At 36.0% G+C, this 19,287-nt stretch overlaps 1 protein-coding gene across 9 annotated transcripts in view; it reads right to left on the bottom strand.

Moving 5' to 3' along the window:
• VPS13B (vacuolar protein sorting 13 homolog B) overlaps nt 1-19,287 on the bottom strand; it is an 805,060-nt gene that overhangs the window by 212,368 nt on the left and 573,405 nt on the right. For all 9 annotated transcript variants that reach the window (XM_074386816.1, XM_074386811.1, XM_074386814.1 and 6 more), the window contains one exon: nt 167-854. In XM_074386816.1, coding sequence (XP_074242917.1) covers nt 167-854 — 688 coding nt within the window. The remainder of the gene's footprint in view (nt 1-166; nt 855-19,287) is intronic.

Genomic DNA, 19,287 nt, shown 5'->3' on the forward strand with positions numbered 1-19,287 from the left:
ACATTTACTTAAACAGGATTCAGCTGTGGAACATGAACTGTACATATTCTGTAGAGAAAAGAAGTCTTGTCTGTCAGCTGTTTCTGTTTAATCAATCTTGAAACTATGGGAATAAAACTTATTAGATAGTAATTATTAGCACTCCAGTAAGTTTGAAGGTTCTTACCTGTACATTTGTAATCAGAGGCCACCCCTTTAAGCACAGCATCAAAAATGGATACTTCCACTCGCTGCTTTCTGTGGTGACAACTCAGAAGCAAGGAAGGCTGGGACACAATAAAGTACAGAAAAGGTTCTAGCTGTAAGTCACCAGTTCCTCTTCGACCAGGCTGCCGAACAATAGTTATACCAAGTGCTTGTCTAGCAGATGACCTTGTGGATGCATGAAGACTTTCAAGAGAGAGGACCCCTACTTTTTTAACCGAAGGAAAAGAAATGCTGCTGCTTAAGAGATCTTCTGCTGTCACCGTGGAAATACATGCCTGGTTGGGCTTAGCAACATCTGAATCAACTTCTGGGAGATTTAATGAACTCTTGCCTGTTTTTTCATTATCCTTCTGTTCTTGTGATTTCGATTTGGATAAGGCCATAGAGGAATAGGTCATTAGTGAGATTCTACTTGCAGTAATAAATATGTCAAAGGGAATAAAATTTAGATTTTTCACAATTGATGACTGGCGTGAGGGACGGGCAATGCGATGCTGACTGGCACCACTGTGCTGCTCTATTTGCACTATTCTGATTTTAACGCTGTCACTGCCAATTCCACTATCCTGAGCACCACTGTACCGCGATGAGGTTTCAGCCATGCCTCCATCGAACGTATCCACTTTTTTCTGTTCTTGTTTAGAGATCTGTAAGAAAAAAATATTTAAAATGAGTTATATGCCAAGTGTTACATAAACAATGTTATATAAACATGTTGTCAAAAAGAAAATTTTGAAAACGAGTCTAGAATAACTTAAAACAGTAATCCGAAAAACAGAATAGGTGCCCACTTCCTACACCAGACCCCCCCCCAAATCACCTTAAAATGCCAAGAAAAGACTTGAGGAAGAGCATCTAATGTTCATTTCCATCATTAAAACACATTTTTGAGAGTGATATCTTCTTTCTTTGCATTAATACAGAAGCACATATTTTTTTAAAATGTCTCTTTAAAGAATTATTTTAATACACATTTTTATAGTGATTTCCCAAGCAATACAATAAACTGTCTCCATAATTACTGGTGGTTGAAATTATATTTTATGTAGGGGTAGTTTATATTATGTTTCTTACCTTTCTTATAAAACAGATTTATAGGTTTTTGGACAGTAAGAAAGGGAAAAAATCAGTAGTCCTAAATTAGGAAGGACAAAGAAAAGTACACTAAAATAAACACATGCCATTTCGAAACATGTTTATTTTTCTCCTACTACAATAGGCCTTAAAACCAGGACAAATTGAAGAGATAAAGTAAAATCAAGTCAGTAATTAAGTAGTTAAAATCCTTGAGGGTAGATTTTTTTCCTTTGTGCAATAAAGGCTACTAGTTCTCAAAAATTTTCACCAACAACTCCCTATGTAGAGAACAAAGAGAAACTTGGTGGCAGTAGCAGTTATAATCATTTGGCTCCAAGAGTATCAGCTCCTCTTTCTTAGACTGCCTCACCATCAGTCTGCAACTTTCTATTCTGCGTCTAGATATTTTACTTGCTTTTTCAACAGAATTATTAAGGTAACCATAAGAAAATCCGTAAGAATAAAAAAAATCTACCCCACCCCATCTTATCACCAAACATAACCAATAGTAATATTTCATGGCTCGTCCTCTCAGTCTTTTTTTCCTATCTATGCACAGGTTCACCTGTATCAATTTGTACCATACGGACAAATTGAAAACTTAAATTTTGACATGCTAATGTAGTCTTCAGAAATAGGATTTTTTTTTTTTTTTTTTGAGATGAGTCTTGCTTTGTAGCCCAGGCTGGAGTGCAGTGGTGCAATCCAGGCTCACTGCAACCTCCACCACCCGGGTCCCAGTTCAAGCAGTTCTCCTACCGCAGCCTCTCAAGAGGCTGAGATTACAGAAACAAGCCACCAGTCCCAGCTAATTTTTTAATTTTTTAATAGAGGTGGGTTTCACCATGTTGGCCAGTCTGTTCTTGAATTCCTGACTTCGTGACCCACCGTCCTCGGCCTCCCAAAGCACTGGGATTACAGGTGTGAGCCACCACGCCTGGCCCATAATTTTTTAAAGCTGCATAATATTTCATTTAGTGTTAGGAACAATTTGTTCTACCATTCCCATGTAACTGGATATTCAAGTTTTCAGTTAGTGCCAACAAACACCTAGTAATATTTTCTTAGGACAGACGGCTCCCAGAAGTGAAATTATTAGGCAAGGTGCAGTGACTCACACCTGTAATTCCAGCACTTTGGGAAGCTGAGGTGGGAAGATTGCTTGAGTCCAGGGGTTTAAGACTGACCTGGGCAATATGAAAAGGCCCTGTCTCTACAAAAAAAATGTGAAAAATTAGCTGGACCTGGTGGTGTGCACCTGTGGTCCCAGCTACTTGGGAAGTTGATGGCTTGAGCCTGAGAGGTGGAGGTTGCAGTGAACCAGGATCATGCCACTGTACTCCAGCCCCGGTGACAGAGTGAGACCCTATTTCAAAAACAAAAACAAAAAATTAAAACAATAAAAAAGAGAAGAGGAATTCTTAGGCAAATGGTATGGTAAAGCTTAAAGTTACTGAATATTGTCAAACACCTATCCAAAAGGCTGCTCAGTACTTAGGGAGACATTTTTTGTCACTAATAGTAATGTAACTTACTATCAGTGATAAAAAATGTCTCCCTAAGTACTGAGTAACTGGGTATTGCTTACTACTACTACTACTACTACTACTACTACTACTACTGCTATTTTTAAAGAAAGAGTCTTATTCTGTTGCCCAGGTTGGTGTGATTACAGCTCACTGCAGCCTACAACTCCTCGGTGGCGGCTCCAGCAATACTCCTGCTTCAGCCTCCTGGGGAGCTAGGACTAAAGGCATGCACTGCCATACCTGGCTTATTTTTAAATTTTTTGTAGAACTGAGGTCTCATAGTGTTGCCCAAGCTGGTCTCAAACTCCTGGCCTCAAGCAATCCTCCTGCCTCGGCCTCCCAAACCTGCTTATTATTTTTAAAACTCTTCCTTGATTGGTAGAGAAATATGTATATATATATATGTAATTTTGCCACATGCTACACATTATTATACTGCTTATCTGGGGCTTATTGAGAAAATGTTAAATAACTGATAATTCAAGAAAGTGAGGTAACCATCATTAAAATTCTCTTAAGAATATTTCTTTTTAAGTGGTGTTTATAGTGTTGAGAAAGCCACATTGTTAGAGAAATCCAGCATTTGCTATTTGAAACAAAAAGGACTTGTTCCTGTCCTTTGAAGGTACCATATTCTTTCAAACCTTGCAGTCTATACTGTAGTCTTTCCCTTCCTGGAGCGCTCCTCTGAGCCTGCTGTAGCTGACAAGCATTTAGTTATACATCAAGATAAATGACATTTGTCTCAGAACTGTTCTCTCACTCTTCCTTCTTGGCAATCTTAGTAGTTCACATAGACTTCCATTATATATTTTACTAAAAGGTTTTGTGGTGACAGTATCAGACAGCATTAAGACAATATATAGGCTTTGGAGTCATACAGATGTGGGATCAAGTCCAACACTCTCTAATTATATGACTCTGAACAAATTACAAATCTTTCTAAGACTATAAAATCTCATTTGTAAAATGAGGATAGCTTCTACCTCAGAGAGTTACTATGATGACTGAATCAACTAACGTGCCTAAAGAGGTCAGCGCAGTGCCTGCCTTACAGTAAATACCCAGTAATGAGCAGCTGTTATGTGTCTGCCTCTTTTACCAGGTGAAGAACTGTTAGAGGGAGTGGAGCATACAATTCTGCTTCTGTATCACTAAACAGCAGGGCAATGCCTAGCACACTGAAGAGATTCCATGAATGTTTGACACGTTTGTTTTTGATACAACACTAAATGAAAAAATTGCCCAGCAGACTAGAGTTACATGATTGTTAAAATACAAATAAATGTAGACCGAGAGTTCTCAATACTGTACTCTTTACGGTCTTTCCCAAACATATTCATAGTGTTTTTCCTGATCTGCATACTCTACCCTGTGGGCTGATCATACTTCAAAGAGTCATCTCTATCTCTGCCGTCTTTGTCCTCACATTGGGCCATTAATACCTAACTCATAGGGTTGCTACAGCATAAAATTAATTAGCATATTGAACAAACACAGTAGGCACTCTAAAAAGGGTAAGTTAAAAAATTTGCCTTCTTTGTGAAGACTTCAGCAACCCTTCCAGGTGGTGCTAGTCTTTCCCACTTCTATACTTTTATAACAAACTAATATTACAGCACTTTTCATACTATATTCTGTCTCAGAGACTTTGAACAATTGAAGAAAAAATAAAATAACACTGAGTATGTTTATTATTTGCCAGACATTGTTATCATATTACATGTTTTTTTTTACTAATAGTTATAATCTTTTGAGGAGGAGTACTATCATTCCCATTTTACAGTAGAGAAAATTGAGGTTTATAGAGATTGATCAATAGGTCCAAGGTCTGACAGCTATCAGGTTTTGGATAAGAGGAAATATCATGTTAGTATTCCTAGAACATACTATACTGCTTATCATATAACAAAGCTTAATAATTGTGTGCTGACTGAATAAATATATGAACAATTTAAAAATACAGTAAGATAAACATAAAAATAATTGTTATCAAAATAAGTTTTAGTTATATGAAAATTTCAAATATACCTCTAAATCTATTACCAACTAGGAATTTTCAAATAACATGTGAAAAGTAAGGAAATCAAGTACTTAAGAAGTCAAATGTGAAATCAAGCACATTTTGAGGCTTTACAAACTAAATATCTAAATACAGTGTAAATAAAAAATCCTTTAGGTTGAGTTTGGCAAACTCCAATCAAGAACTCAAGCTTTATATGCTATTTTCATTCTACCAATCAGGAAGGTCAACCACAATCAACTACATCAAACTATAATTTCTATGCAGAGAAAATTTTTTTACTTCTGATTTACAAGTTTGTACCTAAAATCTACTCTCTCCCTCTTTAAAGTGGATTAAGTACTCCCATAGGTATTAACATGAAACAACAAACCACCTGTAGAGAAAGGTAAAGAAATTTAGCATCCAGCCTATATTATGTGCTAAGATTGCCACATTAGCCTCCAGCAAATGTCAAGTGGTATGATCTTGAGATATAAATAACTGGCAGTGGCAGGATGGCAGCTATCAGCTCAGGTCACAAAGGTTACTGAACAGAAGTCAGATGGTAACTAATTCTAATCACTACTGAGCAGAATGGAATTTGAACCAATGACCTAGAGATGAAAGACTCTGACTTTCATTCGAAGGAAAAGAAAAAGTACAACTTACCCAGTACTAGAAAACTAAATTCCTAAAACTGGGTTAAAAGCCAAGATTTCCTCCATTTTCTAAGCCTCTGAACTATCTGTAGCACTGAAATAAACAAGCTGATGATTTTGAGACATACTTTAAAACCCCTGGTTTGTCACCAGTCCACTTCAGATTTATTACATTGAAAAGTATCTGGCCCACTATTGAGAAAAGTTTTATAATTCATTATGTGTCCTGGGCCCTAAACTTGGGCATCAATTTACCATTCCTTTGTGGAAAAGAAAGAGTTCACAGTGTAGTAATTCTGAAAGTACCATTGGCCTTATTATTGTCCAAGGGGAATAATAATTTAAGTTGTCAAAAACAGCAGTATCTGCTGCTGTTGGTGCAGCAGAATCATGTATCTCTGGGCAGTGCTGTTACATCAACTCTCTCACTCTTTACCTAACTTATTGAAGATGAACAATAAAAGTTTTCTTTAATTAGCTACTGGTGTGCATTAACATGATCATGATTAAACCATAAAAACCAACTGTACATTACTCCGGTCCTCTGTTCCATATGTTTTGAATTATTCTGTTTGAAAATGTACTTTGCGTCCCTTTCAAAAGTTCGACCTTCTGCTTTCAGAGAATTAAATGCATATTACTGTAGTGAAGAAGATAATGTTTCAGACCTCCAGGCATATATTAAACACACTGGCAGCACTTGAGACAAAATGCTTTACTTATTAGATACTTCCTATTCTAAACAGTGTCATCAAAGGCTAAAAACAAAATCCATATAAAAGCTGCACAATGCTTCCACACAGAACCTGTGCCAAAATCCCTGTACTTTCCAACTAATGAGGAAAGGATGTGTACTCTTAACATATGAATGTAAGATTTTCCAAGCATTCACTTTAGGAAACTGGGCTATTGATTCCACATGGGTTATGTTAAATGGAACTGTATTGGTAAAATAACCTTTAAGATATCTGGCATGATAATGATAATTAAACAATATTTAAAAGACTAAAACAAAAGGGAATTTAGTTCCACAATGGCTAATTAAAATAAAATGAAAAAATACAGCATGCCATCTATCAAGATAAATTGTTATTGTTTAAGAACGATTTAAATGCTGTTAAAATATACTTTTAGATAAAATCTGAAAGAGCTGGAAAAATATTTGCGGCTTAAAAATGGATAGGTTGGTGGAAAAAAAAGTACAGGACTCTGAAATTTTATGCAGAGATAACGGCTTTAAAGCCTTGAGCACAACCAGATGGTACTTAAATCAGAGGAATTCTACAGTTTCACTATCAATGGGTTTCAATATGAGACAGTTTTCAATAGTTAGGAAAACATGTCAAGTTGATAGTTTACTTCTTAGATCATTTCAGTGCATTTTCCCATTCTTTCACAGCTGTATATTATGGTACAGATACTAGCCACCACGGAGAAGGTGTTGAAAGCTGTACTAGTAGCTAAGGAACTGTAGCTAATTCCTCTTTTCAATGTATTAAGATAGGTAAGTTTACTAGCTCACACTAGGGTCTGGTTAAGAGCCATAGTGTCTCAGAAGCAGTAAATAGAACCACATTTGAATAATGTGACAACACCAAGGAATGCATTAAAATAATTTCAGGTTATATTAATTAGATTTTCTTCAGTAGCATTTTGGAGTGGGGAAAAATACACTTGATTGAAACTTCTTGGTTCAGCCATTTCAACATTTTTATGAACATATTCGAAAGTCAGCTCATTAATAAAAATGCTGCAAAGAAATGGATGTTTAAACGTTTAAAGAAAAACCTGTGGAAACCAATCTTTTGAGAATTAACAAGGACCAAAACAAATACAATTTTTGTTCTCATGGCTGACAAGAAAAGAAAACTCAGCATCTATTCCAGGATTTTAATTCAAATTATGGCTTTTAATCTCTTTGTAAGAAAACTTACTATATACCAAACATACGCATATCCACATTTTTTCTAACTTCCTATCATAATTACGGTTATATAACACCAATGCTGAAATAATATTTCCAACAGGTAACAGTCATACTTTTTCCTTGATCAAAATATCTTTTGCCAATTACAAGATCATTTTTGGTATCTTATAAATTATGAAAAGCCAAGTGTAAAACCACAGAATGAAAGTGACAATCACATCTATGTATAACCATGATCTTTATCCTAATTTTACTGCCCTTGTATAATGTAGTAGTATTTTCAAAGAAGCTAACATCTTATCTAACAAATACAGCAAAAAAAAAACCAAAAAAAATATTACGGTATTTTAATGGTTTCACATACTGAAATTACAAAGAAAAATTTTTACAAACTTGAAAAAGTTATGTGCCTCATTGTGTAAACGTTTGCAAACATCTAGTTCTATTTTTTTTTTAGAAGTTTGTGGGATGAGGTAGGGTGGGGTGGTTGGGAGAGGCTGTCACATGCTTTTAACACAGAGATAATCTACATTGGAAGCTTCATATAAATAGCAAATTGTATTAATGTAATCTAGAAAACAATAAGAATATATTTTTAAGTCTCAAAATTTCAATGATGTCAGTATTACAGTTCATAAACCTTTATCATTTTATTAATGAATTACCATCTCAGCTCAGTGATGTGCTAGATGAAATTTATCTTAGCAAGCACATTAAACAAATATGCATCAAAAAATTGACTTCAATATGAAATGTCTCCTTCAGTGTCACCAATTAATGTTATTTTTAATGAAAAAACCAAACTTGAAAAAGTACCATATGCACTAGCTTACTACAGATATCCAGTGCTAGAAAACAAGGGCTTCTTATCTTTTCTTTCTCTAAAACTAAATGCTATACAAGATCCCAAATAATACAATTGTTCCCAGTTGAATGGCAAAAAAGGTTTTCACAATACTGCAGTAATTATGCAAAAGAGCAGAACTAATGATACCTATCACCGCTTAACAGACAGAATGCTAGAGTACTATAGTTTCAAGTTTTCCCTTTCATGAAGTTACTTTTCCGGCTCTTTGAAGTAATAGTATGAGGCCACTACTGCCTGCTAAGTGCTAACTGCAATAAAAGCAGCCTGCAGATAGTTCAGTCAAGGTTGTGTTTTACTGCAGTCTGTGTTTGGTCTATTGTTCTAATTTAAGTTGTAAATTATGAAAAGGGACTAAGACTAGTGCTAAACTGACTATAATACCTAGATCATTATCAGTGCCTGTTTCAATATGATAAACTCAAAAAAAAAGTATACATATCAATCTACCCACTTGGGCACATAGGTAAGTTCAAATCCTACCTATTGAGATTTTATCTGCAGTGTTGACCTTTAGACTTTTGTGTCTGTTTGTCCCTTTATACATATATGATTTCACAGCATAAGCTTATTTTCAGGGGCTCCTAAGTTCATGAAAAAAAGAAAATTAGTTCCAGGCAAAACTTGGTATACAGTTTAACTCAGAAACACTTCTCCTCCTGTTCCTTTCTTCCTCTACATTGCTCCCATATATTGTGAATAGGAATAGGTTGGTCATTTTAGTTCAAGGAGACTGGATCTAATTGATTTATACTAGGTTCCAAGTTTAAGTCTGACTTGTTTGCTTTTTGCAATGAATTCAGTTAAAAAAAAAATACATACACAATCACCTGACACATTCCGGCAACTCAGACCTTAATCAAAATAGATGCCCCTACATAAGAAACAACAACCTGCTTTGAAATGGCCATGATGTTAATTCTTACAAAGTGGCTACTGTGTGTACAAGGTAACTACTCTTCAGACTGATGAAATCCAAGGTTCATTCCACTGATGTCAATGTGGAAACCATTTTGTCCCATGGCTGCTTAAAGATTTTCAATAGGATTAAATCAGCTGCAAGTCCTCATTATATCAGGGTTTACAATTGTGTCTGAGTTGGAGTCTGTTTCTCATAGAATTTGACTCAGAGACTGACTTAGATTGGCTCCTTGGAGCTAGTCTGATTTTACCAGAAACAACTGTATCACATCAGCCACTCTCATAAACTTGCTTTAAGATTGAATCAGCCCTGACCCTGAAGCAGATGAAAGTTTACCAAGCCTATACATAAGTCACAAAAAAGTTTGCATTTAGTTTCTGCAGCAATATAGAAGTAGACTGTGCTCATTAGCTATTCCAGTGAGCCTCTGCCTTACAACTATGAATGTAATTTTCTGATAAGAAAACTATAGTTGAACTTGGAGACTTTTATATTGCTAAAATACATATAAATCCTTATTTGATTGCTTTATCCCCAAAATCACATATATCCCTTTAAAGAAATTATGTAGAATTTATGAAAATAAAGCAAGAAAAAGGCATGCTTTTAAAACTAATTTACCCCCTATATTCAGTACAACTTGAAAAGTGATAAAAATGTTCAAGCATATCCTTAATTAACTTTATCTAGTAGCTGGTTTTCCTTGCCTGATAGAAATATTTGACCTGATCTTCATTATTACTTATTCTATTTAATTAAAAAGCCTGATGCAATTAATGCTAGATTCTTTTCAAAGTAAACCCAAATCTCAATATTCTCTACTACCCAACTAATTTTATGGAAATCCATCAAGACCCAACAGAATGGAACGTCATTTGCAATTAGCCACCCTTTACTTCATATAGATCATATCCAAACTGAATTAAAGCTATATATTGATTCTCTCTGTCATATGTTATCAATACCTTAAAAAGTAATGATGCGACAGACTTGAAATGCAATGGCTAAGATGTTAGAAATATTTGTTTATTCCCTGCAGCCAATTCTTCTTTTCCATTACAAATACTTTTTTCTTCTCTGCTACTCCATAAAAATAATCACTACACCAAAATGACCTTCCACACAAATGTTTTGATCATAATCTCTTCCTTCAATCCTTGGAAATTCAAAGTATTCTCTAAATCAGGTAAAAATTCCTAACAATATCTCTGGTCAGCTGCCCCACAGCACCAGTACATTTTAATATGCCGATATGTCACAAGTCATTCTTGCTGTTCTAAGAAAGCAACTTTCTGTATATAATGAAGGTAATCTAATCTACAGCTTAAGCTTGGATATTTTTGGTCATGTCATATGGAACTGCTTGAATAAGGTTTAAAAGTTAGAAAGAAGACATTCTTCCTCTCAAATACCAAGCATCATCTTTTCAAACATTAAAGTAGTAATCTGGTCTGCAAACTGCTAAGAAAACTTTCTTTAAAAACTATAAATTAAAAATAAATTTTAATCATACCTTGTATATGATTACCAGCTGATCTTATCAGAATGTCTTTTAAGGCTAAATTTTAAAAGATCACATTCACAAGGGTTTTATCAAAGCAGCGCCATTAAAGAGTGTTCTTAGACTTTAAAACTTTGACATTTATCTAGTTAAGAAATAAAGTTTCTATTTTTTATTATATTAAGATAATATCATTTGGTTAACAATATTATCAAATAATATTGTGCTGTTGGGTTTTAGTGATAATAATTTATTAGGATAAAATATTTCCTGAGCTTCTTGAAGACAGATCCAATGTCAAAATTAATTAGCACAATGTGAAATAAAATTTAATTTCACATCATTCATTCATCAAATTGTTACTGAGTATCTACTACATTTTAGGCACTAGCTAGGGATATAGAAAAAACAAAACTTTTACCTTCATGAAGTTTACATTCTAGGGTGAAGTCAGCCAACAAAATACATTTATGTATATATAAAATACATACTCTCCCCACATACCACATTTGTTGATAGACTGGATGTTTAGTGTTATGACAGAAAGACAGGAGTAAGGAATGATTTGAGTTTTTGTTTTTTTTTCCCCCTTCGGTCAGAGCAACTACAAGAGTGGAAAAAGATGATTTTCCAGATGATTACAAACAGCTTTCCAACCTGTCTATGTGTTATGCCAAAGCTTTTACAATTTGCTTTTCCAAACTTTGCCTTTTTGGCTAGGAATCATAAATGACCACAGCGATATTCCCATAGGGGCATAACACTCATGACTATACCCAATTTTAAAGGAATCTCTAGTTCAATTATGTTGTCTTCCTTGTTCCTCCCACAAGCCAAACCATTAATCAGCTGAGAACCACTCAAAGGAAGGCCATGATTAGAGAGACAGTGTTCTAGAGTTGGACCTAGTCCTCCTCATTATAAACAAACCTTTGGCAATCAGAGAAATGGGGCTAAGACATGCAGTCATACCATGATTCCCAGAAAAACCAATTGAATGAGACACAAAATATTTCTTGGGAAGAAATTTTGGTCCTGGAACAGTAAGGCAGACAGAATATTTTTGAGGTAAATCAGAGAAGAGGAAAAGGAGAGAGACCTGGCCTCTTAACACTTCTGTATTTCTAATTGCTACTAAGCATTTGGATGTCCCATTATCAACATCACAAACCATGTCATCTAATACATCATAACATTTTTAATGTCTTTTACCAAAAATATCATCTCTCCATCTTACTTTTTATTTTTTTCTTCTCAAAAGCTCAAATACTTTTATGGCCCAAATCAAATACTATTGGTCATTCCTTCATTTCACTAATTACTCTTGCTGTTTCCTTTTTATTTTCTACGGGTATTCTCACTGGCCCTTCCCATGGTATAAAGGCCACTGGAAAGAGCTACTTAGTTAATTTATTTCACAGGTCTTTCCCATTCCTAACATATCCCATATAGCACTGCCAGATTACTCTTCTCAAAACACTTTCAATATTTACTTATAAACAGTTGCCCAATGAGAATGTAAGGTCCATGAAAACAGAGTTTGAGAGTATTTTCCCCCCAACTTTATCACTAGCACCTAGAAGAGGGCATTGGTAAACAGTAGATGCTCAATAAATCTTTAGTGAATGAATGAAGGAAGGAACAAATGAAGGGAATCATTTGCAAGGTGCTCATTAGGTTCCTGAATAGGGGGGCAGATAAAAGGATGAGTTAAATTAGGAGGCTACCTTTTAGGTTAGAGATGTACTCATTTACTAAAGATGCTTTCTGGACCTACCTAAACCAGGACAGAAAGAAGCCAGGATTTGGACTTGTTGAATTGGCAGTAGAGACAATGAGGTTGAGGGAAACACATAAAAAAGACACAAAAGATGAACAAAGAGCCTAAGTTGAAGGAAAAGGTACATGTATGGAAAAGAAAATGTCCCATTTGGTTCAAACAAATGGTGTGTTAATCAGAACACCAGAAGATGTCGTTGAAAAGGCAGGATAAAGCAAGACTCTGGGTGGTAGGTTAAGGAACTTGCACTCCTCATTTTAAGCCTGTCTTCTTCAAAGCAGTGCCTCTTGAATCAGAATCATTTAGGGCGCTTGTTTAAACAGAGATTCTCAGGCACCATGTCAGAAGCATCTGACCTGAAGGTGGAACTTAGTGATCTGCACTTACAATGAACTCCCAGTAATTTTTATGCACATTAATATTTCAGAAACACTGCTATGCACAATGGAGAACTTTATGAACTTTCCAAGCAAGTCAGTGACAAAATAATGTTTGAGAAAAATTAATATGATAAAAATGTGCAGAGGGCAGTAGGAGACCAGAGACTGGGGGTACCAACACCAGTTAGAAAGCAATCAGCTAGATGAACAATTATGGGAATCTGAAATAGGCAATATATAAAGTAGTAAGTAGGCCTCAGGTGAATGAGAGAAATCTTATTTGATTACTCCACCTCAGAATCTGGACATGGCAGACTATTGTTTACTGAATAACTTTAACCAGTATTCTGGGACCTCCTCTTTAATCCAGACCTCTCTGCTCCTCTATTCAAAGTCTGCAATCTGGAACTTCACATTCACCTTCCTATGTTCAAATCTTCATTTGTGCTATTCTTCCAGCCTAGAATGCCATCCCTCTTAAGAGTCCATTTTCCTCTGAGAAATCTTTTCTTTATGAGCCCACTGTAACTGCTCTCTTACCTACAATTCTGTAGTACATTCTACCCAGCACTTACAGGCATTCCCAAACTTTTTACACAGGGGGCCAGTTCACCATCCCTCAGACCGTTGGAGGGCTGCCACATACTGTGCTCCTCTCACTGACCACCAATGAAAGAGGTGCCCCTTCATGAAGTGCGGCCAGGGGCGGGGGATGGGGTGGGGGGCGGATAAATGGCCTCAGGGGGCCGCATGCGGCCCGAGTTTGGGGACGCCTGACTTAGTATATACTATCTTCTACTGTAATTTTCTTTTAATCCTTACACTCTCTATTGTAAGCTTCTTAACCAGGACCATGCTATATCCACTCCTGAAAATCTTGGGCACAAGGCACATAAATGTGATACGATAAGTATATGTAGATGGAAATGATAATGGTGATTAAAATGATAACAATGCTAACCTAATTAGTTGATTCCCTGATATTCTATAAAGCAACAAGGCCAACATATAGATAACACTTACTGGATGCACAGTATGTGCCAGGAACTTTTCTATGTGGACCGCATACAACAACTCATTTAATCCTCAGAACAACTCTAATAAAGAAGGTTCTATTATTATCTCCATTTTAAGGTAAAAAAAATTGAGGCCCAGAGAAGTTAAGCAACTTGCTCAAAATCATATAGCTAGCCTGGGCATAGTGGCTTATTCCTATAATCCCAGCTCTTTGGGAGGCTGAGATGGGAAGACTTCTTGAGCTCAGAAGTTTGAGATCAGCCTGTACAACATAGTATGATCCCATCACTACAAAAAAAAAAAAAAAAAATTAGCCAGCATGGAGATGCATGCTTGTAATCCCAGCTACTTGGGAGGCTGAAGTGGGAGGACAGCTTGAGCTTAGGGGTTTGAGGCTGCAGTGAACCATGATCATGACAATGCCCTCCAGCCTGCAAGATCCTGTCTGCTCACTGAAAAAACAAACAAAAAAAATTGCAAAGCTAGTATATGGTGCAGCTGGAATTTGAACACTGGCAATGTAACTTAGGAGTTCATTTTAAAATCACATCCTACATAGTTTGTCTTAGAACCTTATTTCTTTCATAGCTCTTAACCATGACTCAAAAATCTTTAAAGTTTTTGTTGTTGTGGTTGTCCATATATGTTTTGCTACTAGATGGCAACATCCATAACTGTAGGGACTAATTAACCTTGTTCACTGCTACATATGTAGTGTTGGGTACACAGCAGATGCTCCACTCCTCTACTCCTGCCTTCTGTTTCCTCTCCCTTATTTTTCATTCATTTTATAAAACACTCCTCTACTTCTGTTCCCTCTCCCTTATTTTTTCATTCATAAAAAAAATGAAGTAGAGGAGTGAAGCAACAGACACCATTATGAAAAATGAAAAATTTTTTCATAAGTGAATGAAAAATAAGGGAGAGGGAACAGAAGGCAGGAGTAGAGGAGTGAAGCAAGACATATCATAATGAATATATAAGGGAGTTAGGGAAATTTTTTATTTTTGTTTTTTGCTGCAGATTTCAGACAGACAGCTTTCCAGAGAAAGCACTTCATCAATATATGAATGTACTTTAAAATGCTGAAAGAAAAAATCCATTTGCAAGGTGCTGGAAGCAGGTGTCTCTATTTTAGCAAATCATTGAATTCAAGAACAGGAAGTAGGGCTTGGAGATATAGCACTGCACTAGGGAGCTGAAGTGCTGGCTGAGTTCCAGTTTCCACTAAGTCACACCCGTGTGTAGCTATGTGGGGGAAAAAACTGACTTTGTTCACAGCTTTTCTTTTGTCGACATGGAGTTAAAATGGAATAATCTAGGCCAAGCTCAAATTCTCAATTCAATGCATCAGAATCATGACTTGTTAGAGCTGAAAGAGGTTCTGGATCTCATTGTTTCCAGAGATTTTCAAACTACGTTTCTGCTGCAGTACACTTTCTTCAAAGAACATCTTATGTGGTATTGGAGCAATGGTTGAGGGGTGCGTACAAGAGAGGGGATGTACAAACTGTAAAACATACAAAAGCAAAGTTGCCACAGGATGACTGTATAATGCGTGTGTGTGCATGTAATGTGAGGTCAACAAAGCCCATGCTACAGTTCAACTGCACCTTGATGTAATTTTTAAATTAGTATTATCTTTGACAAATCATAACTATATACATCTATGGGGTACAGTGTGATGTTTTGATATTTGTATAAAATGTGGCATAATTAGGCCAGGCATGGTGGTTCACACCTATATCCCAGCACTTTGGGAGGCCGAGGCAGGCAGATCACCTGAGGTCAGGAGTTAAAGTCCACCTCGGCCAACATGGTGAAACCCCATCTCTACTAAAAATACAAAAATTAGCCGGGCGTGGGCATGCGCCTGTAATTCCAGCTACTAGGGAGGGGGAGGCTGTGGCTGCAGTGAGCCAAGATTGTACCACTACACTCTAGCTTAGGAGACAGAGCGAGACTCAGTCTCAAAAAATAAAAATAAAATAAAATGTGGCATGATTAAATCAAGCTAATTAACATATTCCTCATCTTTATCATCTTGCTCTTGCTTACCTTTTTTCTTTTTTTTTTCTTTTTTTTTTGGAGACAGGGTCTGGCTGTTGCCCAGGCTGGAGTACCTATCATTATTTTTAATGGTGATATCTCTGAAATTTAGTCTCTTATTTTGAAATATATAATACATTATTATTGACCAGAGTCACCCTGCTATCCAGTAGATTCTCAAAACTTATGCCTCTTGTCTATCTGAAAGTCTGTACTCTTTGATCAACAACTCTCTCTCTCCTCCTTTCCCCAACTCCCTGCAGCCTCTGGTAATCATCATTCTACTTTCTACTTATGTGAATTCAACTTTTTTAGATTTCACATGTGAGATCCTACAGTATTTGTCTTTCCATGGCTGATGTATTTCACTTAGCATAATGTCCTCCAAATTCATCCATGTTATCGCAAAAGACAGGATTTCCCTCTCTTTTTAAAGCTAAATACTATTCCATTCTTGACATATGCCACATTTTTTTATCCATTCCTCTGTTGATAAACACTTAGGCTGACTCTTAGCTATTGTGAATAAAGCAGCAATGAACATGGGAGTGCACATATTTCTTTGGCATATTGATTTCAGTTCCTTTGGGCATATACTCAGAAATGGATCACATGACAGTTCTATTTTGAGGGTTTTTTTAAGGAACTTCCATACTCTTTTCCATAATGGCTGTACACATTTACAGTCCCACCAACAATGCATGAGTTCCTTTTTCTCTGCATCCTTGTGAACTTGTTACCGTTGATATAATTTTTCTATATATGTTTTAAGATAATTCATATAATAATTCAACTATTTAAAGTAGATAAATGGTTTTCTGTATATTTAGAGTTATATAACCATCACCACAATCAATTTTAGAGCATTTTTATCACCCCCTCCAAAGAAACCCCATATCCATTAGCAGGCACTTCGCCTACTACTCCACCTTTCCCACTTCTTGTGAGGCTGAGGTAACCAGAAATCTACTTTTCGTTTCTACGGTCTTGCTTATTGTAGACAATTCAAATAAATGTAACCATGTAGTATTAGTCTTTTATGACTAGCTTCTTTCCCTTTGGACAATGTTTACAGGGTTCACCCATGTTATAGCATGTACTTTATTCCTTTTTTATGGTCAAATTACATTCTATTGCATGGTGCACTACACTTTTTATTTATCTATTCAGTAGTTGATGGATACAGATTGCTTCTGCCTTTTAGCTATTATAAATGTTGCTATCTCATGTAAAAGTTATTGTGTTGAACACGTTTTCATTTCATCTAAGATCACAAAAATTACTCCTATATTTTCTTCTAAGAGTTTTATAATTTTAGTTCTTACATTTAGGTCTTGATTCATTTTGTATTAATTTTTGTATACAGTATGTGTTTCTTTTAATTTTGTTTATTCTGTAAAGTTAAACAAAATTAGAAGAAAGATTACTGTCACCTCTTTTATTTCAGATTTCAGTAATGTAGTCTTTTTTTTTTTTTTTTCATAATCAGACTAGCTAAGAGTTGTCAATGTTGCTGATCTTTTTTTTTTAAGGGACTTATTTTATTGCCAAGGCTGGAGTACAGTGGTGTGATCATAGCTCACTGCAGCCTCGACTTCCTGGGCTCAGGTGATCCTCCCACCTCAGTCTCCCAGGTAGATGGGACTAGACTATAGGTGTGTGCCACTATGCCTGGCTTATTTTTTGTAGAGGAAGGATTTTGTTATGTTGTCCAGGCTGGTCTGGAACTCTTGGACTTAGGCAATCCTCCCACCTCAGCTTCCCAAAGTGTTGGGATTACAGGCATGAGCCATTGTGCCTGGCCTATTCTTTATTATTATTATTATTAATATATAAGAAACAGGTTCTCACTATGTTACCCAGGCTGGTCTTCAACTCCTGGACTCAAGTAATCCTCCCATTTCAGCCTCCCAAAGTGCCGGGTTGCTGATCTTTTTGAAGGGCCAAAATTTTTTTTTTAATTTTCTCCACTGCTTTTCTATTCCCCTTTGATATTTTACAAAGGCCTTCCAGAAAGTGAAGAGTTTGAGGTTAAGTAAATAGCAGTTTCCCACCCACCCCACCGTTTAACAAATGACTATATGTCTTGGATAGCCTGTAACAGTTCTATTTCATGATTATAGTCTTGACTTATTTTGAAATAATTTATTTTATTCTCAAAATTTTCCTGTTTAGATGATAAAATATATAGTCACCCTACCAGGAGCCCTGGTCTAAAACTGTGGACCTCCTGCATGTTACATCTAATTTCTTCCCAGCCTTTTCTGTTTGTGTGTTCTCAGGCTCGAGTTTTGGCCTAGGTACAAACGAAGTAAAAATGCAAAATAAGGACAACACAAGTATCAGTTCAAAGAGACACTTGCAGTCAGAATCGTGAGAAAGAAAGAGGCTTTTGAGAATGCTCACATTAATCAACAAAAAGTGAAAGTTAGTTTTCACTTGTTAACAACTTTCCCATGGGGTTAGAGCCTTGTATCCTATTCTCCAACTGTGCCTCTGCATACACTTTTTCTGAATGTAGATAGTATGCCCCAATACAACACCATCCCTTTGAAGGTAGAGGTAGTTCTTTTCCCTTGAAAGAGGGGGTCTAGTTAAAAGGGCTTCAGAAAAAAATAGGGATTATACTCTACTCTTTGCCACTTGCTTCTCATCCTCAATCAGTGTACTCAAATCTATCAAATGCCAATAATTCACTTTCCATTCTGTTTCACAGTTTTCCCTATGCCCATATTCTCTAGGGAGCTGGAGATAGTTCTATGAGTCCATCCATCTTCAGCACCTCTTACCCTAACATATCTGAAGGCGTACTACAATCATATATGTGTTATCAGTTATTGGAGTGTACTTCACTCACAGCAGGCATCAGGGAATTGTATACCCAATATTTCTAGAAGTACTCTTCACTAATCAAGGAGAATTAAACATATTTTAAGTTACTTTGTTTTAATCCTAAAGTCTTTTACACATACTTTATTAATCTAGAAATCCAATCTGTTGTGTTGACCTGATTACTGCATGACATTCAAAAGCTTCATTTTATTTTGATCAAATGTGCTTATTTTTTTTCATGCCATACTGGTCTTTTGACTTTATTTAAAAGAGTATATTTTAGGAACTGAAGTTTTAAAACACTTTCAAGAACTTGTTTGTTAACACGAATTTGCTTGACATTAAAGTTAGAACACAATGAAAAACCTGGTATGTTGAAGGTTTTCACTGGAACAAAAATGTTCATTAAAAGTGGGAAGAAATGTTACTCTAATAAAACACAATGATGAAATAAAGCTTCCTGAACACTGTAAAGACAGTGGGACAGTGACTCAAGGCAATGGCATATATTTCATTTTCATAATGTAGTCACAGAAT

The sequence above is a fragment of the Saimiri boliviensis genome, chromosome 15 (genome assembly GCF_048565385.1).
Source record: "Saimiri boliviensis isolate mSaiBol1 chromosome 15, mSaiBol1.pri, whole genome shotgun sequence".
Taxonomy (NCBI): Eukaryota; Metazoa; Chordata; class Mammalia; order Primates; family Cebidae; genus Saimiri; species Saimiri boliviensis.